The sequence below is a fragment of the Ammospiza nelsoni genome, chromosome 8 (assembly GCF_027579445.1).
Source record: "Ammospiza nelsoni isolate bAmmNel1 chromosome 8, bAmmNel1.pri, whole genome shotgun sequence".
Lineage (NCBI taxonomy): Eukaryota > Metazoa > Chordata > Aves > Passeriformes > Passerellidae > Ammospiza > Ammospiza nelsoni.
This window is the reverse complement of record NC_080640.1, coordinates 38,864,731-38,888,803: the sequence shown is the minus strand read 5'-3', so window position 1 is coordinate 38,888,803 and position 24,073 is coordinate 38,864,731. Positions and strand designations below refer to the sequence as shown.

At 45.3% G+C, this 24,073-nt stretch overlaps 1 protein-coding gene and 1 long non-coding RNA gene across 3 annotated transcripts; one reads left to right on the top strand and one right to left on the bottom strand.

The window, feature by feature from the left end:
* On the bottom strand, positions 1-22,775 carry LOC132076405 (core histone macro-H2A.2). 2 transcript variants are annotated; one of them, XM_059477467.1, is made up of 9 exons: positions 22,700-22,775; positions 15,563-15,796; positions 8,804-8,910; positions 7,408-7,605; positions 6,076-6,186; positions 5,619-5,718; positions 4,628-4,717; positions 2,781-2,955; positions 1-707 (listed from the first exon to the last, which is right to left on the bottom strand). In XM_059477467.1, exons 2-9 carry the CDS (start codon positions 15,732-15,734, stop codon positions 542-544), a joined length of 1,119 nt encoding a protein of 372 aa, XP_059333450.1. In that variant the 5' UTR covers positions 15,735-15,796; positions 22,700-22,775; the 3' UTR covers positions 1-541. The 2 variants fall into 2 exon arrangements, with proteins under 2 accessions (XP_059333450.1, XP_059333449.1); XM_059477466.1 differs by lacking the exon at positions 22,700-22,775 and adding an exon at positions 21,615-21,940.
* On the top strand, positions 22,406-24,073 carry LOC132076406 (uncharacterized). Its single transcript, XR_009418905.1, has 3 exons — positions 22,406-22,614; positions 23,459-23,594; positions 23,920-24,073. It is a non-coding gene; the product is annotated as an uncharacterized LOC132076406 (long non-coding RNA).

Sequence of the window (24,073 nt, the reverse complement as noted above, 5' to 3'; positions counted from 1 at the left end):
TTGACACATCTTTTTCTTTTTTTCTTATAAAACAAACAAAATCACCATGAAATATTCTCAGTAATTACAGAGGTTATTGTGAGTTAAAAGCAAAACAGAAGCTCCTCATGCATCACTTCTAAAACCCTTTTCACCTCTCTGTGGGTTGAAGGCAGGAGTTTACAATCTACCCTCAAGGGAGGGGAAAAAGAAGCAGGACATTTTTAAGAGCTTTCTTGAAAGTGGCATGTGTGTGTGTGTGAAGAAATCATCACTACAAATCTAAAATGAGGCCACTCTTTAAAAACCTCTAAACTAAAGTAACAAAGGACACTAAACTCCTGAAGCCAGATGATAACTCAATTGCTTAAGGTGATAAAAATGGCATGAAGAAATCAGACTAAACCCCTCTCATCTCTAATCACAGCTCTCCATCAAGTCACAGCACGTCACACTACTACCACTCCCCCTCATCGTCACATTGAAAAAATAAAACCCACCTCTAATGCTTTGAATGCTACTCAAGTTTGTTGAAAAATAAAGTTTCATTTGGCTGCCGTTGCTACTTCGTGTCCAGCTTGGCCATTTCTTGCACGTAGATGCCAATGCTTTCACTGTCGAAGAGCAGAAAGTAAATGTTCTTCAGGGAGGAAGAGCTGCTGCCATCAAAGTGGCTGGAAATGGCTCTGAGGGTCACCTGGGCTGCTGTCTGCTTTGGGAAGCAGTTTCTGTGTGGTCAGGGAGAAAAGAGAGCAGGTCAGTGTGGGGCAGGGATGCTGAGAGAAGCAGCCAGGGCTCCTCCAGTGCCACTTGCAGTTTGGCAAACCCCAAGGATTTGATAGCAATATTCACCTGCTGCTGAATTCATTTCCTTAATTTCTGTTTTCAGCTGCTTCTACTTCTTATAACCAAATTTTTTTATTTACAAATTTTTATTCATACTTATTTTTAATTTTTTAATTTATAATAATTTAAATTTTTTTAGCTTGCCCTTTTGCCTTGCAGGCTAAAAATTTCCAAGGATGATTATTTTTTTTTTAACTGAGAACTAAAAACAAACCAAACCCAAAACATCACCTACTTAGCTGACTTCCTCACTCTGTCATTAAAATACTTTGCTTGGGATTCCTGTGAAAATAATTGAAATTACAACTCCAAGACATATTTAGGTTGAGATGCATTCATTCACTCCTCTTGATGGTAATATTCTCTAACCTACAATCATATTTATATTGAAAGCCATCAAAAAGATCTGGCACAACTGAAGTATCCCAATGGTACATCAGTTACTGTGAACAGTCCCTAAGATGGGACAGAGGAAAATGGAGATTCACATAACTGATAAAGTATAATTCTTTATCTACCCACAAAACCAGCATTTCGGGTGCAGACATGGAGATAGAGTAAAATGACAGAAAAACCAGAAAGTCCTATTTGAAAAACTGCCTTTTTTCAGGAAATTCTGAGGTACTTGGATAAATGAAGTGTAAACCAGCAGCACCTGGTCAGTCTCTCTATTTCTGTTAGGAGGAGTAATTGTAAGAGCAACAGAGTAAAATGGAACAAAGCAGCAGAAGGATCTGCACTAAGACTAATGGTCCAAGAATGGATTATTCTTATTTTTGCTCTTAGAAGACACGAAGTCTAGAAGTTATGTCTATTTGCATTAAAAGCTATAGTAAATTTTTTATATTAAAGACTGTTAAAGTAATGTATCACATTTTGCTTGCACTGAAAACCATAAACAAAAAGATCTGTATATTAAAAAAATGACTAAAAATTGCACTGCCCCTCTATTTAATCTTTTGTCCTGATCCATAAAGTTATATTTTTCTGTGAAAAGCATCTGTATAAAAATGGCATTTTCACCTCATGTGTACTCAGTGATGTGTGGTGATTTCACTGATTAAATGCAGTTTTACTTTCATTTTATTCACTGTCAGGCCAACACTAGAGGACTGTACTATGTACTCTACTCTTTGGGCACTACTACCAAAATCAATAGATACATTTCCATTTCTATTTCTATTCTATTCTATTCTATTCTATTCTATTCTATTCTATTCTATTCTATTCTATTCTATTCTATTTACAAATAAATATAAGCACGTGAAGTCACACAAAATAACTACTGCAGTTAGCAGTAAGATCTCTTGTCATCAGAGATCAACAAACTGTCGATTTTTAAAGTAATTTGAAAGAAAAAAAAAGAAAAAAACTTCAGATTTCTTAGTCAAGCACATTCTACTTGCTAGTTATTAAGAAAGAAATGTGTGGCTTCACGCTTGGTTTAATGGTTCACACTTTTGAAAGCAGACCTACATTTGAGAAACAGATTTTCTTTTCTTCTGAAAGGTTTTGTGTGACAAGTCTTTGCAATATCTGTTATCAGGAGGGCTTAATGAACACCCCACATCCACGTGGCTCAGGTGGCATCACTGCAACCTGCCTGCAGAATTATGCTGCTATAATCTCATTAGTACAAATGTGTGTTTTAATAAGACTCCCCACAGCAAAATGAAGGGACACAAAACCCGAGGTGGTGCAGAGGAATGCAAATGACTGCCTAGCAATAGAAAACACAGCAAGCCCACTCAGCTCTCCTGTGGGCTGGCTAATTTCCCTTTACAAAGGCTCTCTGGCAGTTTCATGCAAACACCGCACTTCAGCGCATTCCTCTGGAGCAGCTCTGGGTCACATGGATCAGCAGAGGCCGGCTCACAGAGCAGAGGGCACCTCTGTGTCACAGCAGCAGCTCTGACAGCCCATTCCACCTCTGCTCCCCACACAGGGATTCCCACCTGCCACTGGGAAACGGGGGGAAAGCCACAGACTTCAACTTCTTGTCTTCTGCAGCTGTTAAGCAGTTCTTGACAGTCTCCTCGAGCTGCTCCTCACACTTGTCCGAGCCCCACTGTGGGATGTGACAGTGGATGACAAACTTTGCTGCTAGGCCGCTAGACTGAGTGAGTGCAGCTAACACAAATGAAAACATAACATTTAGTTTGGAACAGAAACCGCCCTGCAACGACCTCTCAACCCAAAGTAACTTCTTAATTACCTCACCTCTCCAAAGAAATGCATTTGGGATTAAAATACACCACAGGGGCTCACTTGCAATAATAACCTGTCTCACCATTCCTTCTGTGATCAATTGTTACTTCTTTGGAGACCAAAGAACCCAGGGCTCATTTGGTTAGCACACAGCTACTCAATAATGGCTTTTAGCTCTCTCATTCAGCACGGCCTCTGGGTTTGTTTTATGCAAAGCACAAAAACCTTGCCCTAAACACAGCATTTCTGCAGAGCTGTCACTGAGTGCTTTGTACAAACATCCTCCATCATCATCATCCTCATCATCACCATCATCTTTACAATTCCAGAGAGCTGAGGATTAATATGTAGACTCACTTTACAGCTGGGTAATTTCAGACAAGGACATGAAAATCAAAGTTGTTTGTTGAAAGTCCCCACCAGTTATGTCCAATTAGGAGTCCCAGATTAATTTTTCAGAAAGTGTAAGATTTCTCCAGGAGCTGCAGAGCTTACAGCATGGCACCAGTTTACTTTTGTTGCAATTTGTCACCATCAGCACTACTGAAAGTCTGGGTGTCTTGGTAATCTCAGGTTAAACACTCTGAAATCAGCTGTGCAGGATGGAATTAGCCCAAGGATGAAAATCCTGGATCTATTCACTTGTTCTCCTTCACAGAGGGATTGTGTTGCAGGCATAGAGGAATTCTGTGCTACTTAAATTTTAACCAGCTGTCTTAATGGTATAAAAGGAGTTCTTGTCTTAATAGTATAAAAGGAATCTATCTTCTAGTTAGGTAGTGATGCTGACAGAGAAAAGTAGTTTACTTTGATTTTACGGCATATTAGTTTGATTTGATATGAAAGTCAAGCAAATTATCTTCTATAAAAATTTCTCTATCATTTCAGATGATAAAACTAGGCTACTCAATTAGGAATTTTCCCAAACTATTTAAAGCAATTTTTTAAATATAGAGATACTAAGCCAAATAAGGCATATTGTAACTTTTCTCCATCTGTGTTCCAGACACCTTCAATTGGTTTAATCTGTCCACAAGGGAAGCACAATCTGAGGTCCCAAACTATTCCCTGCTACAAATGTGTTAACCCTTGAAGGGAGCTCCTCTAATAAAGCAGCTGCAGTTCCAAAAAACGTGCCAGTTCTGCAGATCATATCACATCTTCATTTCTGCTCAAAGTAAAGCAATTATGTGGGTTATATACATTCATCTAATATGCATAAAGAAGAATAATTTATGAAGCATCACTATTTTTTCCTATGCCTAATTTTTCCTCAGCCTATATGTTAGGCTGAGAGCTGTTTCTGATTCTCACTAAGGCTGCACTAAAAACAGGGCAGAAAAGATTGCACAAGATTTCCTTAAATTTTGGACTCCCATGGACAGAAATTGTCTCAGACAAATTGATCAGTCTCAGGACAGAATGCGCACAGCCCACAGGTGTCCTGTTCTTCCTTTTTTCCCCCTCCCAGCATCAGCTTTGAAGAAACATTTACATCACAAAGACACATAACAACAGGAACAGATCACAATGTCCAGAGAAAAGAACATATAAAACGAGCCATGTCCAAAAGAGAGCAGAGAATCCTTCTCACCTTCAGCAACTTCCAAAGGTCCTTGGGATTTGCGAAGCTCTTTCACTGTTTCCAAGAACTCTTTGCCTCCAGCCTTTTCCAGCGCCTTGCCTGCAGGGACACAGAGCAAAAGGCCTTGGCTTCGGGGTATCAGTGTGGAAAAACAAGTCCACATTATTTAAAAAACACTGTACACACACCATCCTGTCTCCCTCTATCAGCAGCAGCTGATTTTTATGTCTACCACTCTGCTTAGACGCAGATAAAGTTTACTTTTTATGGTTTTAAAGAGCCTTGTATGCTGTTATTGGAAATTACTTTAATATAAATATCTGTAAGAATGCTCTTTACTCTGACTCAGGGCTAAAATAATGTGGAGTGGGACTTTCAGGACTCAGGATTTCAGCCTCCAAAATGAACCCAACGTCCAAACCCTACTACTTACTGAAACAAACATAGCTGGGATGCCAGTGAAGGTCTTGATGACTAAAAAACAATGACCCAAAGCTTGCTACTAGATTCTGTGCCCCCTATGGGACTGGCTGAACAGCTTTTTACCTCCCTCCTGCTTAAATTTCCGTATTGGTAATAACAGTATTTCCTTATTTTGCACAAGCAGTATAAGGCTTTGTACATGAGTATTTCTATATTATGTAACATCCTACAATGAAAGTTATAGTTAGAAGTGTTAATAACATATAATTTTGCAATGCAATTTTCAAATGCAAATGTAAAAACAAGCCAATAACCACCTCAATAATAATTATTTACACCTTTGCTGCTCATGTGCTTCAACAAATTATCTGTGTTTTGCTTGTCATTAAAAGCAGACAAATCAGTGATTAGCCTGTTGTACCTAGTCAGACCCAGCCTGATTTTCAGAAGCTGTAAGTGATATTTTATGGCCTGGGGTAGATTGGGATGAAACAGGATGGCATCTCAGCAGGCAGCCAGTAGACCAGCTCCTGTTCCAGCTCTAGATGTGGTATTTTCTGCATGTACAGAGCCTCACCTATTTCCTCCTTGAGGTCTATTTCAGCAGTTGTAGGGTGAACAATTCCTTCTACTTTCATGGAGCCAATATGGCTGATGTCACTCTGTGTCAGAGAAAGCTGAAAAATAACAATGAGAGGGGAGGAACAAATAAATAGTAATCCCAGTGCAAAATCATTTCATACCAAAAAGTTGAAGTGAAAGAAGGCTGGATTCAGTCTTTCACAGACCAGCTATTTTATTCTGTTCAGTATGTGTGATTCTGACTTTTAGCTTTTAATGAATTAATTTGCACACCACTCAGATTATTTGGTGATATGCCCACAACTTGGAAGCCTGCTTCAGAGGAAGTTATTGCTAGAAAACAAATGTTCTAACATCATAATTTGAAGGGAAAAAGGCTGATTTTGGAAATGCTTTGGTTTAAGAGAAAAGCATCCTTCCCTTCATGCTAATCTGTTTTTGTTCTTTGTTACCTTCTGTCCTGGCACAAGGCTCTTGGAGGACAAGATAGTGAAACCATCCCCAGGTCCATCTTCAGTTGTTGAATTTGAAGCTCCTTCTTTTTCATTGTCCTTTTGTTTGTTCTATTTGATGGGAGAAAAAAAAAAAGCAAGACTTCTCAAAGGAAACAAAATAATCACCACCTAACATTACTCAGTAATGGAGAGAGCTAATAACTTACTACAAATCTGATCTTCTCAGATCAATACATTACTCATAGCCTTGTAATCCCCTAAGGTTATGTAACAACAGAGGTCTGCACTGTTTATATAATGCTAAATCAGTGGTTCATCTGAGGCTTTACATGTTTTTGTAGTCACATTCAGAGGCAGGGCACCCACACCCATCTGTACATTTACTGACAATTAAGGTTGTATTTACATGGGTGGGCATGTGTTAGTTTATTTTTGTTGCTAATAGAGCAGAACCTCATATTAAATCAAACTTAGTCACTTAGTAACCCAGTCAAATGCTCCAGTTTGAAGAAAAAACAACTTTCTGGTCTGAAAAACAAATGTTTAAGTCTCAGTTATTAAGTGATAAAGCCTTCCTATAGCTTAGTTTCAGGAGCAGCACACCTACCAGTCCTAGAGGGCTAAAGGAACATCTCCTCACACCTCTCAATAGTTGCTTTAAGGTTTGTCAAGGAGCTACCACCTCCTAACAATCCAAACTCTGCATGTGCACAATTCAAAGTGAGGGGGTAGCTGAGATCAATGCACAGAGGCATTCAATTAAACATCCCATTAAGCAACTCTGTTGTCTTTTTAAAGGCTGTTTCTGCATATTATCACCTATGGAACTGTCCTAAAACTTTGAAAAATATGCTTAATTCAAGTTTTAAAAGTTTAAGTCAAAGCTTGATATCATCTAACTCTACCCAATGAAAAGCTCAGCATGCTCTGGAATGACAAACCAAGAGCACAGATCTGGGTTACTGCTTTACCAAATTAATCCATTTTGGATAGTGATAGAAGATGGGAAAGTGCAGTGGTCAAGTTCTGATTGATTTATTCTTCTTTTAAAGCTCACTAACAACAGCACAGCTAAGAACACATGAAACAAAGAGCTTGTCACAATGACATTGAAGTTCCATGTCAAATTCTCTGGACAGTGAAAAATCTTTAACAGCAACCCAGTAACTGAGCAAGGTTGAAGGGATGACATCTCTCTGGTAGAAAATGTTTTACAACACAGCTTCCTCTATTTTAAAAGGGTTCACTGCCACAGAGTCAGAGATCTACACAATTATTAAGAGATTATTGCAGAGGGTGACACAGAATCTGAACCTGTCCTGTTCTCACCTTTTTGGACGTCCGGGCCTTGGTAGACTTTGCCTTCTTCCCACTCTTTTTGTTCACCATGGATTTCCTCCCCTTCTTCTCAGGAGCAGGGGAAAGGATGGTCTCAGTTTTGCCTTTGGCACCCCTTTTCTTGGCTAGAAGCTCAGGCTGAATTCTGGGCAGGACACCTCCACTTGCAATAGTCACACCTTTGAGCAGCTGCAAGGACAAGCAGCGCATGGAAGCAAATTACAGATCCTCTCAGTCTGCACCACCAAAAACCATCAGGGAGAAAATCCACAAAACAAGGAACTTGGCAGGTGACAGCAAAGTCAAACAGCACATCCTGGAGAATTCTGTTCCTGTACAATCATTCCTACCCCTTCCTAGTGCAAACCTGTTCTTGGTGACCCACAAGCAGTGAATCAGGGGAAAAGAAGAAGAGTGTGTGGGGTACTTCAAAAAAGGACTGCACCACAGCCCTGCTCAGAAGAAGGCTGGATGCAGAACTCTTTGGCAGGGAAACAAGCAGTGAAAGCAAGGAAAAGCTCCAAGGACCTGCTTTGCAGAGGCAAACAACAGGAATGGGCTGTGGTACCATGTAGAGGACAAAGTCTGGCTAATTCCTAAGAGACAACACTGGATCTGGATCCCAGTTCACAGGGCACTGACCAGAAACACAGAGCTGGGAAGGGCTGGTAGTGTTAGCACACTTTCTCTTCTGGCCTGTTTTGAATTTTTACTCCACTTGACTGGAAACAGAGCCCCATGACTTCATGGGCAGCACATTTTCATTATTTAAAGCAGTCATACTAAGTGCAGGAGTATTCAAAGTGTGAATGACATCATCCATCTTCATACAGAGGAGACCCTCTGATGCTGACTGAACCTTTTCAGCAGCCCTGGATAGCACAGTCTGCAGCCCATGCTGTGATCTCTGTCCTCACTCAACAAGTTTAGCACAAGTGATCCCACAAGTGATCCCAGGAGTCAGAGCACTGAAAACCACAGTTTGGGCAAACAGACAGGGAGGCAGCAAGAGCAGAGAGTGAGCCAGATCCCTACCCAACACAGGCCTCACAGCCAGTATAATAGAAAACACACATTTCTACAGCTTTTGGGAAAAGATCTTGCACATTTTCTTTAAGTACTGACTGTCCCTGAGGGAAAAGTGAAGCATCAAGACTGCTTGTTTCAACAGGACTCATAGGCTAAGAAGAACCAAAGTTTATGCCCATAAGATTTAAGATGAGGTATCTCAGAGCCATCATTTTTGTTTCCTTTTATTTAAGAGGGCACAATCTTCTGCTCCAGTAACTGCAATCTCATTCTTGTCTCAGACCTAGCTGTTCCTAACCTTCCCTGGTAGCAGCTTCCCCCAAGCACACAACTCCTGCACCAAAATGCAAACAGGCACCTGATTCAGCTCCTCATCATTTGCAACTGCCAGGAGGATGTGTCTGGGGGCAATCCTTCCTTTCTTGTTGTCCCGTGCTGCGTTTCCTGCCAGCTCCAGGATTTCAGCTGTAATACATCAAGATAAAAACCAGTAACAAAAATGCAGCTTAGGTACATGCTGCATACACAGTTTACACTGCTTCTCAATATCCATTCACCTTCTCAGGGATGTTTCCAGATTTATATAATGAAGGGTTCTCACTAGGGCAAGGCAGAAACCAAACCCCACTCAATATATCAGCACATTTAGATAAATTCATTTGTCCTTCCTAATTCCCTAAAGGAGAAAACATGCTAAGCTTGGTTCACATAATTTCTTTTAACTCTCTTTCAAAAAGGCAAAAAAAGCCCCTAAAAATGTACCTCAGCAGCCCAAAATGTATCAGCAGCCCTGTGACAACAGAACAGTCAGGCATGCAGTGAAACCCCCAACCTGGAACAGACAGCTCTGACAAACAGCAAGGATTCTCAGGACCAGGGAAGATGAAGACTGAGGTGCATTTGAAGAAATACTTGGAAAGCCAACACACTAGCCAGGCACTGCTGGAATTTCAGTGCCCTACTGAAAACCTGTGAGAAGCTTCATTTCAGAACAAGATATGAAAGGTTTGATCCAGATGCAAGCAGATTCAACATGAGAGCTTCAATGCATGAAATATTGATAGAAGGGTCCTTCTACATCTCTGGGTACAGGAGGTCACTTCAAAGGTAGTTTCTCTACCTACCAGTTAGAGAAATAGTAACATCTATACTGTAGCCAAAGTCACTGAGCTTTTCCTAATTATTACAGAAATACAGACACATCTTCCTGAGCTTATCTGGACTGTAGCAATCAGTATAATTCATTAGCTTACATAGTTTGGCCTCTACTCAGAAGTTATTTCTCATATAAGAACTCTACTGAAACACTGAGAAGGAAGGAGAAAGGATTTTTTCCTTCCAATTACTCCTAAAAATCATATCCACATTTTTTTTTTCATTTTAAAAGTATACAGTGTCCCTGTCTTCTGGGTTTGTGTTTCTCAGTAACAGGAATATGAAAATTACAGCCAATCAGTGTCCTGTTAGTAACTTATTGATGTCTTAATGATATCCTACTCCTTTTTACAGACTACATTAAAACTATATTATAAAAAGAAGGATTTTCAGGAAAAATCTAGTGGAAATGTACATAATGTTTGGCTAAAATCCAAATGATTTCAACATGGTGCTTAGCTCTGGATCATGGGGAAAATACAAGCTTTCAATTCTACTCAGAATAACAAAAGTACAAACTTGTCTTCCAGTTTTCACTGCTACACAGCACACATATTTAAGTGAATGTTGGAAATGTAAAAGCCTTTTTAAAAAACTATATGCATATTCACAGTGAATTGTAAAAGTTAGGGCAGGAACCTCTCAGCCCTAGCATCTCCTAGTGTGTCCTGGATTTTAAAGGAGGAAACTGCAAAGAGATCCCACACAGCCCAGCTGTATTCACCCCCATGGAAGTGCCAGACCCTCTCCCAGACCTCTGCCAGCAGAGCTAACACAGCAGCAGACAGCAGGAACAGATCCCATCATTGTGCACACCAGCAGAGAGCAAGAAAAGAGACCCAGGCTCCTCCAGTGGGGTTTGCAGATGTGTGCTGACAGCAGAGGAAAATTGCATCAGGGAGAAAAAAATAAACCCAAAAACCAGCAGATACTTACCTGTGTGGGAACTGAAGCTCTTTCAGGTGTGCCAACAACAGGCACATCCTGCTACCTGTGTGCTCACCCCAGTGCCCCAGGTTTGGGTCCTTTGGCCAGCAGCATCCTGATGGTGCACTCTTAGTCCTCTGCCTAATTTAAGAGCAAAAAAGGCAGAACACTCAAATGCCAGCCAGCCATCCATCCCAGGCCACTGGGAAGAAGGGAATCCGAGGCAGAGGTGATGTATGGCAGATTGTGGAATATGCACATGACTTACCTAAGGATGCCAAACATCTGCATAGTAAATCATTGCCTTACCTCCTTCTAGTGAAGGTTTTTATGCATATTTTTTTCTAATGGTGGAGGCAGAGGCTCATAATCTTAAGAATATAAAATTTACAAAATACAATATCAAAACTGGAGGCTTCAGTTATCACATGCTCTGCTAACAATAACAGATCCCTAAAGAAACTGCTTCACATTTCAAGTAGAAACTTCTTAACAGCTGAGGTTACCTAAATTCTAAAAATACTATTCTGAGAATATAGGCCCTATAATACCTATATAAATAGGTATTATAGAATATAATAGGAATATAGATTATAGGAAAGTAGAATATAGGTTCTATACCATAACAAGCTCTCTTGGAACTGAGCATCTTGATGTTTTCAGCCCTAAATTGGTTTTACTTTGTGCTCTAAGCACAGGTATTAAGAATTAGATTGAAATCTCAAATACTACTGCTTCCTGCAAGAGTCAAAATCCACAAAGATGCCTCCACATCAGAAGTTTAACTTCAAATCCAGACACCTTCAGAAGCACATAACTCTCTTCCAGCAGAGACAAGCTGCAGCCAAGCTATGACCTGAATGGGATTACCTCTTGTGACCCTGTGACATACAGGGAAAAAGAGGTTTCTTTAGCTGATGGATCAGCAGATTTGAAATGTCTGGGAACTGAAGCATGCTAGCCATGCCAAAGGGTGTAGGAAGGTGGACTGCTAAGAAAGGTCTGTGAGAATTACTGATAGAAAATTGAAAAGATTTCATACAGGTTGTCTTGTTTTCCACTTCCCCTTCAGGAGAAATTCTGTCAGCTCCTGTTACACTACCACATCAAATCTACCAGCAATACCTCTACTCTGCAATAATCTACTGATGATGGAGTCCTTGCCCTCCATTTACAGGTGGAAAGGTGTGTGCTGGATTTGTCTCTGCACAGCAGATGAGCACAAGAGGCAGAAGAGTGTTCCAGGTGGTTCCTGAGAAGGAGGAAGCCTTTGCTGGTGGTGTGTTCTGCCCTAATTCAGAGAGGATGGCTTTCCATTGAGATGTCCCACAAGTTCCTTTGAACATGACTTGTGCTTCCTCATCAAGGGGCTTCTGTGTTCTCTGCCTGCTTTTTGGGAAGATGCCCTGTGGGACATATGCAGTTGATGTTTGATTTAGGTGGTTGTGCCTGCAGTCAGCTCTGTGAACACTCAGAGCTTGAGTCTGTTGCAAAACCCATCAATCACATGGGACTCAGGCCAAGTTTTCAGAGAATTTTAACTCTGAAGCCAGTGGAATTCTCAGCAAACACAACCTTCTGGATAGGAATTAAGCTTCAGTTTTACAATATGATTTTCAAGCCTAAAATGTAAAACAGCGTTGATAGATTACAAAGAAAGGTTTAGAACAGTGAGGAGATCTTCACACTGTACCTCTTCCTGAGATTCCACCACCATTGCTGGCATTTTAATGATGGGATTGATAAGGCAAAGTGCAGATTTGGGGGTGATAATGGCTGTGAGGTGCTGCCATGACCAACCTTGCTTACAAAGGGAACAGCCAGGGCTCTGGTATCTCTGTGACACACAACACATACCAAAGGCAAAGAGCAGTCCCAACTCCCTAAACTGGGAGTAAGGGTGCTCCAGATGTTTCTGCAGCCTCTGGATGATGCCAGCCCTGAAGCTCAGTGCTCTGGGCCAGCAGCAGTGACCAGCAGGACTGGCCACTCGCAGGGATCTGCTGCTCCATGCCAGCCCTGGAGGAATGCAGGCACTCAGGCTGTTCTGGTTCTGTTTGACCCTTCCAGCCTCATCCACCTTGCTCCTATCCCAGCCATGACTTGCTTCCCCACATCCCATTCTCCTTTTCCTGGCAATCCACACCAAGATTTCTATCTCAGCACCTTTCCTGGACAGTCACCATTTTTCCTGTCTACTCTGGCTCAATATTTCTGCCCAGGTTCTTCATTACCAGCACTCATTCCATCACCTTGGCCTATTTCCTATTTTTTCACCTTGCTCTCCAGCTTCCTGGCAGGATATCTGGACACTCCTCACCGTTTATTTGCCTACTGGTCATCAGTCCAGCTCTCCCCAGTAGCCAGACCTATCCCTACCCTGTCTCTAACATCAATATTTTTCTTCCATAACCACTGCCTCCCCGCAATGTTATGATTTGGGAGCTGAGAGAGGCTGGAACATGTTCAGTGAGGACCAAATCTTCAGGGATTTTAGCTGTAAAGTCAAAAAAGTCTCATCTGAGCATGAGCAACCTGTGTTTTATCGAAGTTAGAGCCTGGCCAGAGAGAGCACATTTCTCTGAGGTAGCACAGACCCCCATCTCCTTTTGTAAAGCATTAAATCTCTGCTCAAACACAGAGAAGCACTCAGGGGTTTAGAGGAGAAGTTTTCAGGAATGTTTTAACTTTAAAAAAAAAAAATGTTCAACCTGCTTCTGTTCTGTTTCAGTCCCATACTGCCACTCTCCCAGATTTAGCCTGAAGCAGCTCCCCTGCATGCAGCCTTTCATCCTGAGGAGCCACCATTTCACACCTGCAGGTCCAGGAGAAAAGAATGCCATTTGTAATAGAAAGATCAGATAATGATAAGAAAATGTAGCTGTTTGATATATCATACCCCCTTTGACAACATCCTTGGAAAAACCTATCTTGTTTCCAGAGACTTCCCAAAACCAAAGACTTTATACCCCTGTAATATTAGCAATAACTAGATCAGCAGGATTAGATGCTGCAACACTTTTTTTTTTTTAACTGAACTTTGTAATATTTCCAAACAATTCCCTGGACAGAGCACAGCAACTTTGGTTTGGAAAGCACACAATCCAGCAGCAATAAATGTTTTCTCAGAAACGTTACTCCATTCTATCACAATATATACAGGAGTTCTCTGCTGAACCAAGCAGCTGAAAACAGCATTCCCTTACAATTTATGTGGGCTCCCAGCCTACACCTTTAGCAACCTTCTTGCCTGGTTGACTACACATTCTTTTTTTCCTAAAGCAAATTGTAGGCCCACACATAATCTGCTCATATCAGATTAATGATTGAAATTAAACTGCACTTACAACCCAGGAGCAGAGCCAAGAATTTCATTGCTCTAGTTCAGGTAATAGGCAAAGAGTGCTGACCACAAGTCAGCCTGCAGCACTGAAATGTTGCACACTCCAGATGTGCTGCTGACAATTTATTACTGCACCTTGTAAAAATTGCCACAGCTCAGAACAAGCATCTCCAAATGTTTATCCTAGAAATATCTCCCTGTGGAGTAGGAGAAGAAGAAAAGTATTTCTCTGCAGACAGAAGGTCAGCAGAGTCACAATGCATCACATTATGTTATAAAAGTTATTGTGATTTCTTCAACACAAGCAATACTTTGTCACTCCAGCACCAGAAGTAGCCTCAGGGGAAAAACAAATACAACTGATTCTCATCTGGAATGTACTGCCACAAACATGGACATTTTTGCAATCTAATATTGGGCTTTATGATAAATTTAATTTTAATAATGAAATTGTGAAATTAGTGAAATTAATTAGTGAGCTCTCAGATTTTCTCCACACCCTTGAAAGAAAATAATGCTTTTATTGTCTGGTAGTGAGAACAAGCTTCACATGTGAAAAAGACAGCAGTGTTTACATAAAATCTGTTGCATGGACAACCAGGCTCCATGCAAGCTTCTTCATGCCACCCTGGCAATAAACTACACTGCTGAAACACAACTCACTCAGCTGATTCCATCCAGGCTGTGACTCTCACAGATTCTCCAATGCACCTCAGTCTTGATCTGTAACCCCTGAGTGACCTGGACCCTGAATTCTAACCATTTGCTGAAGTGCCATTTTCCATAATTAAACCAGAAACTCAGCAGGTATGATCAAAAGCCACTCTGAAATATTTCTGTACAGAATCACAGTGTATTGTATCACCACGGGACACCTGCCCCTTCCTCAAAGTTCAATTTCAGAAAGGCAGGAAAAAGAAAACTCAGGGTGTGTGGGAAGATTGAAACCCTAGAACACTATCTTTATACACTTAGGCAAAGCAAAACGGTTTTTAAAATTAAATTTTAATTTTAATTAAACCCCCCACCTTTATATTTCACAACACTTTGACACTCTCCTGCAAGGAGAAATGCAGCCAGCAAAACAGTTTTCTCACTTAAAAAGCACAGAAGCAGTACAAGGTGGGTCTGCTTTTTTTTCTCCTATTATTCACAATTAGGTGTACCAAAAAACCTAATTAATACCATTTTTCAGTAGGACAAAAACTACACAAAAGTGACTCCTCACTCTGCAAAATAATACAAAAGAAGTCTCCAGCTAGTGACCAAGCATGGTGCCTCTAAAGGAGAGAATTTCCACCCTGAGCCTCTCTCTCAGAGAACAAATGAACCTCCTTAGAGTTTTCAGCAGATCCTGATTTCCAGGAGTGCTCACATCCCATCCGATGGGTGGTTCCTGTGTGAGGAGCACAGCCAGGAGCAGGCTCTTGCTTTACCTGCCAGGTACTCCATGACTGCACAAAACTACACAGAAGTGACTCCTCACTCTGCAAAACAAAAATAACACTCCCAGTAGTGACCAAGCACGCTCACTAAAGGAGAGAATTTCCACCTTAAACCTCCCCATGAAACAAACGAACCTCAGAGTTTTCAACAAACCCTGATTTCCAGGAGTGCTCCACACGCTCCCATCCCCTGGCTAAGCCTGGCTCCTGTGAGGGAGCAGCCCTGCAGGAGCAGGTTTTCCTTTACCTGCCAGGTACTCAATGACAGCAGCCATGTAGACGGGCGCCCCCACCCCGATGCGGTACTTGTAGGTGCCTTTCTTCAGGTAGCGCATCATCCTGCCCACGGGGAAGATCACCCCGGCCCTGCTCGAGCGCGACAGCTTGGACATCTTCTTCTTCCCGCTCCGCCCCGACATCCTGCAGCCTGGTGCTTCTCAATTTGCTGGTGCTTCTCGGTGCCTTGCTCCAAATCTGGGGGCTGCAAGAGAAAACCAAGAGGGCTGGTGAGAAATAACAGGGCGGTGTGGCCAGCAGGAGCAGGGAGGGCATTGTGCCCCTGTACCGGTGAGGCCACACCTGCAGTGCTGTGTCCAGTTCTGGCCCCTCCGTTTGGGAAGGATGCTCAAACACAAGGCTGGCGAGGGGCTGGGCACACAAACCCTGTGAGGAACCTTTGAAGGAGCTGGGGCTGTTCAGCCTGGAGAAGAGGAGGCTCAGAGGTGACCTCATTGCTCAAACACCTTCCTGAAGGGAGGCTGCAGACAGGTGGGGTCGGTCTCTGACAGAACCAGAGGACACAGCCTGCAGCTACATCAGGGAAGGTTTAGGATGGATATCAGGAAGCAATTTTTCACCAAAAGAACAATAAAGTACTGGAATGCTCTTCCCAGGGAGGTGGCAGAATCACCATCTCTGGGTGTGTTTAAAAAAAGCCTGGACATGGCACTTGGTGCTATAGTCTGGTTGAGGTATTAGGGCATAGGTTGGATTTGATGATCTTAGAGGTCTCTCCCAACCTCATGATTCTGTCAATCTGTGATCTTCATGCATTGCTGCTGTTCCAGAAGAAAAATCCAAACCTGCCCTCAACACCTGTTAAAGTGGAGGCATTGCTCATTAAAAGCAGAATTGGCACCGTGATATTTTATGAAAAATCCTCTTTGCCCAGGATTTTCTCCTGGGAAGCTGAGAAGCCGAGAAGCCTCAGAGAGGAATGAAAACAATAATTATCTGATTGCTTCTCCTGTGTTTGCTGCTTTGGAATGTGGCTTGGACATTGTTTACCAACAGGTGAATGCTTGATTGGCTCCATGTGAATTGTTTTAATTCCATGACCAACCACAGCCACTTGTGTTGGAATCTCTGTCACACTCTCTCATTTTATCATCATTTTTGTTAAGCCTTCTGTCTGTATCCTTTCTCTTTCTTTAGTATAGTTTTAGTATGGCATGATATGATATGATATGATATGATATGATATGATATGATATGATAATAAATCAGCCTTCTGAACATGGAGTCAGATTCTCACCTCGTCCTGGGGACCCTCACAAACACCACACAGGATAATTGGAATATTTGCTATAGCTTTGCTTTTGAATTGCACTGTCAGTGTAGCAACACCAGCAGCAAAGCAAACAAACCTTGTATTCTCCTTATTTTTCTGGCAACCACAAGATTAGGGATAAACAGAGAACAAACCTCTGCCACTCCACTCCACTCCAAAGCTTGCATGTGGTCACAATTACACCTCCAGTTCTCACTCTCAGACAAATAATGTTTGGGAAAGCTTTAACTCTGTTTACAAAACTTGGTTTTAACTCCATTTTGATAGCTGCCCCGGAGGCATAATTATGAGCCTGGTTACTCCTCAGAAGCAAACACAGAGCAGGTCTGCCAGAGATGGTATTTCTGCCAAGGAAAGCACAGCCACCTCACTGCCAGCATCCATTCACCTCCGTGAAACAAGGAAACACAACAAGGGAGACACTTTGGAAAGTGAATCAAGGTGATACTGCTACATTTTATAATAATATTTTCACTTATGATATCAAAGGTATAAAATCAGCAGAGAGCTGTAAAACCTTGGCATGTCCCTGTGTATCAGCCAGACAATTTTTTTCTTTCTATGAGCAATGTATCATGTGGGCATGATAAGAAAATTTGGGAAAGATGAAACCTATCAGACACAGACATGTCAAAATTGGCATTGCTCATCATCCCACTCTGAATTCCCTGCCAGCTGCCAGCTTGGAACCACAGAGTTCCAAGGGAAGGTGAAAAGAAGTGGGGAGGCATGATCTGGTCTTTAGAGATGCTGTGAAGGTGCAGAGCAGGTGTTCCCTAAGCAGTGACCCTGACAGAAGCTGTGAAGGTGCAGAGCAGGTGTTCCCTACAGCAGTGACTTTACAGAAGCTGTGAAGGTGCAGAGCAGGTGTTCCCTAAGCAGTGACTGTGACAGAAGCTGTGAAGGTGCAGAGCAGGTGTTCCCTACAGCAGTGACTCTGACAGAAGCTGTGAAGGTGCAGAGCAGGTGTTCCCTACAGCAGTGACCCTGACAGAGGCTGTGAAGGTGCAGAGCAGGTGTTCCCTACAGCAGTGACTGTGACAGAGGCTGTGAAGGTGCAGAGCAGGTGTTCCCTACAGCAGTGACTGTGACAGAGGCTGTGAAGGTGCAGAGCAGGTGTTCCCTACAGCAGTGACTGTGACAGAAGCTGTGAAGGTGCAGAGCAGGTGTTCCCTACAGCAGTGACTCTGACAGAAGCTGTGAAGGCGCAGAGCAGGTGTTCCCTAAGCAGTGACTTTACAGAAGCTGTGAAGGTGCAGAGCAGGTGTTCCCTACACCAGTGACTGTGACAGAAGCTGTGAAGGTGCAGAGCAGGTGTTCCCTACACCAGTGACTTTACAGAAGCTGTGAAGGCGCAGAGCAGGTGTTCCCTAAGCAGTGACTTTACAGAAGCTGTGAAGGTGCAGAGCAGGTGTTCCCTACAGCAGTGACCCTGACAGAAGCTGTGAAGGTGCAGAGCAGGTGTTCCCTAAGCAGTGACTTTACAGAAGCTGTGAAGGTGCAGAGCAGGTGTTCCCTAAGCAGTGACTTTACAGAAGCTGTGAAGGTGCAGAGCAGGTGTTCCCTACAGCAGTGACTTTACAGAAGCTGTGAAGGTGCAGAGCAGGTGTTCCCTACAGCAGTGACCCTGACAGAGGCTGTGAAGGTGCAGAGCAGGTGTTCCCTACAGCAGTGACTTTACAGAAGCTGTGAAGGTGCAGAGCAGGTGTTCCCTACAGCAGTGACCCTGACAGAGGCTGTGAAGGTGCAGAGCAGGTGTTCCCTACAGCAGTGACTGTGACAGAGGCTGTGAAGGTGCAGAGCAGGTGTTCCCTACAGCAGTGACTGTGACAGAGGCTGTGAAGGTGCAGAGCAGGTGTTCCCTACAGCAGTGACTCTGACAGAAGCTGTGAAGGTGCAGAGCAGGTGTTCCCTACAGCAGTGACTGTGACAGAAGCTGTGAAGGTGCAGAGCAGGTGTTCCCTACAGCAGTGACTCTGACAGAAGCTGTGAAGGTGCAGAGCAGGTGTTCCCTACAGCAGTGACTTTACAGAAGCTGTGAAGGCGCAGAGCAGGTCTTCCCTAAGCAGTGACTTTACAGAAGCTGTGAAGGTGCAGAGCAGGTGTTCCCTACACCAGTGACTGTGACAGAAGCTGTGAAGGTGCAGAGCAGGTGTTCCCTACACCAGTGACTTTACAGAAGCTGTGAAGGCGCAGAGCAGGTGTTCCCTACAGCAGTGACTTTACAGAAGCTGTGAAGGCGCAGAGCAGGTGTTCCCTACAGCAGTGACTGTGACAGAAGCTGTGAAGGTGCAGAGCAGGTGTTCCCTACAGCAGTGACCCTGACAGAAGCTGTGAAGGTGCAGAGCAGGTGTTCCCTACAGCAGTGACCCTGACAGAGGCTGTGAAGGTGCAGAGCAGGTGTTCCCTACAGCAGTGACCCTGACAGAAGCTGTGAAGGTGCAGAGCAGGTGTTCCCTACAGCAGTGACCCTGACAGAAGCTGTGCAGCAGATGAGAGAGCAGCACCGCGCTTGGTCACACAGGGAGAATCCTCAGCAGGACAACTTCAGAACAATCTTCAGAACAATCTGAGAATGAATGTCACAAATCCAGCAGCACTCCATCTGCCTCAGGGCGGGAGGCTGGACCTGCTCATCTTCCTTCCTTAATGAAACTTGAATTTGTGACAAACCCTTTGTGAACTTTCTATTTCATAATAATAACAGCCCTTAAAACACGTCCTTTTCAGTTTGTAACAACTGACATCCAAATAACAAACCTAGGCTGGGAATTGGGCTTCTAGCCATCAGAGGAGCCAATTTCTGGGACAGCCTTCTCTTCAGAGCAACAATAACTCTTTCTGAAGTGGAACTTAATAAATGTGTGCAGCAGGGTACAAACAGGTTCCTGCAATGCTGGCAGGACAGCTGCACCACCCACGTGTTCAGGCCAGCACTGAACCCCTGCAGAGAGCCATGCTGAAAGAATACACTACCTGTATCAAAATTATATTAACCTAACCTCTCATATATTCCTTCCTATAGAAACAAATCCCAGTGGAAAAAGGCAAACATCAAGGGATTGGATCCACAGAAAATACCATTGTTACACTTGATCTCCACGGTAGAAAATCAAAACATATTTGTATACAACTAACCACACTGCTCTGGGCCATGCTGCTGCATTACATAAATTTATGTTTAATTGCTGCATTATAGAAATTAATGTTTAATTACTCACTTTTGGCTCATCCTTCTGTTGCAATCACTGAACTTTCCACCCCTGCCTACTCCTTTATTTTCCCTTTCTCTCTCACAGGAAGCCCTCTGCCATTATTTACTCCCCTGCTGCCAAGCCAGCTCTTGGAATCCCAAAATATTTTCCAAATGCACTGAGGGTTACATTTGCAGAATGTTGCGAGAGCCTAAATACAAGATGTTTCAAAACTCTGCTAACACTGTCTCTGCCTTGCAACTTACATGGAGCAGGGTGCACTGAGGAGCAATAAACACAGCAGTGTGCTCTTGCCTTGTTTTGACTCCTACAGGAGGCAGTTTTGGGTAGAAAGCCAAGCTCTGGCATAGTCACAACAGGATCTGGACAAAGAAACATGCAGAGAAAATGCCTGTGGACCTGGACAAAGAAATCCCATAGACAGGGATCTGGTTTTCTTGCAGGAAGAGGCACATGAGCTCAGCCCTCCATACTCACCTGACCTGCAACCAACAGGTAAAGGGCTACAAGCTGAGCACTGCTGCCCTAATTGTTCTTTGCTGAGGACACAGCCAAGCCTCAAGGGCTTATCAGTTGAAAAGTCTACCCACACTTGTTCCCTCTCTGCCAGAGATTCATCATGTCTATGTTTCTCCTCATGAACCACAGCCTCCGTTTAAAAATAAACCTGTGCCACTCGTGCTAAGTCCATCCTCACTGGGCTACAAGGGCTGTGTCCATATCAGCCTCCATTTAAAAATAAACCTGTGCCACTCATGCTAAGTCCATCCTCACTGGGCTACAAGGGCTGTGTCTGTACCTGCCTGCCTGACATCAGGCTTGGGCAACTGGAAGCAATTCTTTTCCCTGCCCCTTAATTGGTCACAGCACGCCCCACTCTGCCATGATTCCAACATCCCTGTGTTGCTACGGGGGATTGAGGAGCTACAGCATCTCACAGGGCTCTCTACAACATGACTGCAAGCAGGGCTTTCCTCTGTTGAGTTTTACCTTCTTCAGAGCCCAAGGCAGCCAGTGACATTTCCCTTCTGCCTCCTGGGAAAATACCTAAGAGTCCAGCTTCCACTGTCCCAGGGTGCTCCAAGCCCCATCCAACCTGGACTGGGACACTTCCAGGGATCCAGGGCAGCCACAGCTTCTCTGGGCACCTGTGCCAGGACCTCACCACCTTCACAGGGAAGAACTAAGGGAATCCTTCATAACATCTGACACACATCTCTCCTTTTTTTAGATTTAAATCATACCCCCTCGCCCTGTCACTACCCGCCTGGACATGGCACTTGGTGCTATGGTTGAGGTTTTAGGACATAGGTTGGACTCGAAGATCTTAGAGGTCTCTGCCAACCTCATTGTTCCATGGTTCTGTGACTTCCAAACACCGAGAGAACTCGGACTCAGCAGCCAAATGCTAAAAGAAAGGACATTCAGGACTATCCACGCAGCTGCACTCCCCTCATCTCCAGCAGAAGATCTATTAGAACAGTAAAGAGTTGACAAGAAATCCACAGACATACCTTAGATCCAGCTTAGGCTGCACACTCACTTATAAAGGAAATATTTGTGAAGAATAACGCGGAAGACCTGAAGCAGCGGCTCGTTCTCTGACCGAATTGCTAAGACCATAGTGCTGTTCAGGGGGCAGGTGGGGTTTCTCCACAACCGCCCACACCGAGCGCGTCCCCCGCGAAAGCTTCCAGGGCACCCCCAACCCCGGGGGTCCCTGCTGAGGCAGCTCCCACTCACAAACAACATCGGGCCACCCCTGCGGGGCCGGGAGGACGGACCCGGAGAGGACGGGCCTGGTGCGGCCCCACAGGGAGCCTCTGGAGCCGCTGCGAGCAGCCGGGCCCGGGCACCCCGCGCTCAGCCCCGGAGCCGCCCCGAGCCCCCTCACGGCCCGCCCGGCCCGCGCCGCCGCCCCGCCCCGCGCACGCCTCGCCGTTGCCTGGACACCGCCGCCCCGCCCATTCTCCCCGCTGACTGGCCGCTGCCGCAGCCCGGGCCGGGCAGAGAGAGCGGTGATTGGCTGAGAGCCTCTTGATCGACAGGAGAGGGGCGGGGGCAGCAGCCGGGCCGCGCAGGCGTCCCGAGGCGCAGTGCAGTGTGTGTGTGTGGGGGTGTGGCCGCCGGCTTTCCCGCGCAAACGCTCCCCCCTGACGCCCCCCCTCACACCGCCCTCAGCCAGCGCCGCCGCCGCCGCGGGGGCTTCGCCCGCTGCCCGCCGAGGGGCGGCTGTGGCGGCGGCCGCACGGCCCCGGAACGGGAAGCGCTGCGGCGGCCGAGCGGAGGCAGCGAGCGAGGAAGAACCGCCCCCTCCCCCCAGACACCGCTTAGCCGGGGCCGGCCCCGCGCGCGCCGCCGTTACCACCTCGCGCCCCCCCTCCCTTTATGGCCGCCCCTCACCCGCCCCCCTCACGCCCTTTCCCCTCACGGCCTCGGCCATGGCCGGGCCCTCCCGGAGAACGGCAGCGGCGCCGGGAAGAGGAGGAGGAGGAGGAGGAGGAGGAGGAGGAGGTGGGTCGTGCGGCCGAGGAGAGAGGGAAGGAGAGGAGCAGGGCCTCGCCGCCCCCCGGAACCCCCGCGCCGCCGCTCCCCTCACCTGCCGGCGCCCGCCGCCGCCGCCTCCTCCTTCTTGTCTTCCCTTCCTCTTTTTCCTCCCCCTCTTTTCCTCCTCTCCTTGCCCCCCCTCCCCTTTCCTCCCCCTTTCCCTTTTGGGCTCCCCCCGCCCTCGCTCCGCCTCAGCCGCTCTCCCCGTATTGTATGTTTCAATGGCGATGGCGGCTGCTGCTGAGGGGGGCGGCAGGGGTTTCCTCCCGCTCGGCACATACCGCCTCTAGGAGGAGTCACTGCAGCCCGGGCCCGCTACAACCCCCCTCCCCTGGCTGCCGCCCTCCTCGGCCGGGCCCCAGGGCTGCGGTGGGGGCAGGAGCCCCCTCCCCGCCCGGCACAGAAAGGGCCCCCCCGACCCCAGTCCCTGTGGGCTTGCGGTAGCCGGGAGCATAAAGGCAGAAAGCCTTGCCATCCTTTCCCGGGGTGGAGGAGTTCGGGGATGGAGAGGTTTCAAGGCAATCGCTGATGGGGTTAAAGCCCAAGGAGCGCCTGGTTTTTGTTAGAGAGAGCCACCCATAGCTCTGTGCCTTTGGCAGGGCGGCCTGTGCGCCTCGCTATGGTGCTCTAACCCAAATATTGCAGCATCCCCAAGTGGGCTTGGAACGGCCCTAACAAAGAGTGCCGGCAGCTCTTTGTGTTGTCTTGCCTTGGAGCGTTCTGGGCGCTCCCAGGCTTTGGAACACGTCCGTGAGGGCTGCAAAGTTCCCTTCCGAATGGAAGCTGAGGGTTTTTCTTTCCTTCCCTGCAGCCGCACGGATTGAAGAGCTCGAGCTCCAAGAGACGCAATAAGCGATTGTGCTTTGAGTCTTGGCAGCGCCAAATCCGTGAGCAGAGGCTGGTGCAAACAGCAGAGTGCAGGGCTACACCTCTTTAACTCCTCTCAGGTATATTTCTACATCCAACTGGCTTTGTATCATCGTTCCTATACAAACACTTTGTTGCGCTGATTTTGCTATAAAGACATTTGGGTGCTACTGTAGTGCACATTATTAACACAGGCCACTCCTGCTTGCTTGCAGGGTTACTTTAGGAGGGAGTCTGGGAACAACAGAGAGAAAGAACCATTCATGCATTCAGCATTCTCTTTGCCACTGTAAAAAATCATAAAAGATGCACTTGAGCTTGGTTTTGGCTCTGCCAAAGTAAGCAATTTTATGTCTGCACAGGATGGGATTTGGTGGGTCAAAAAGCAATGGAATATTTCCCCAGGTTATGTTAATTGTGGATCGCACCATCTCATGAAGAAAGAGGGCCTGAGCTCAGGACCTGCGTTTTCCTCTGACCTTGGGAAAGCAGTTCCCTTTACACAGCTGTGTTTTGACTGTTGTTAAAATGGAAATAAAGATATCTTTTCTCTTTTCAA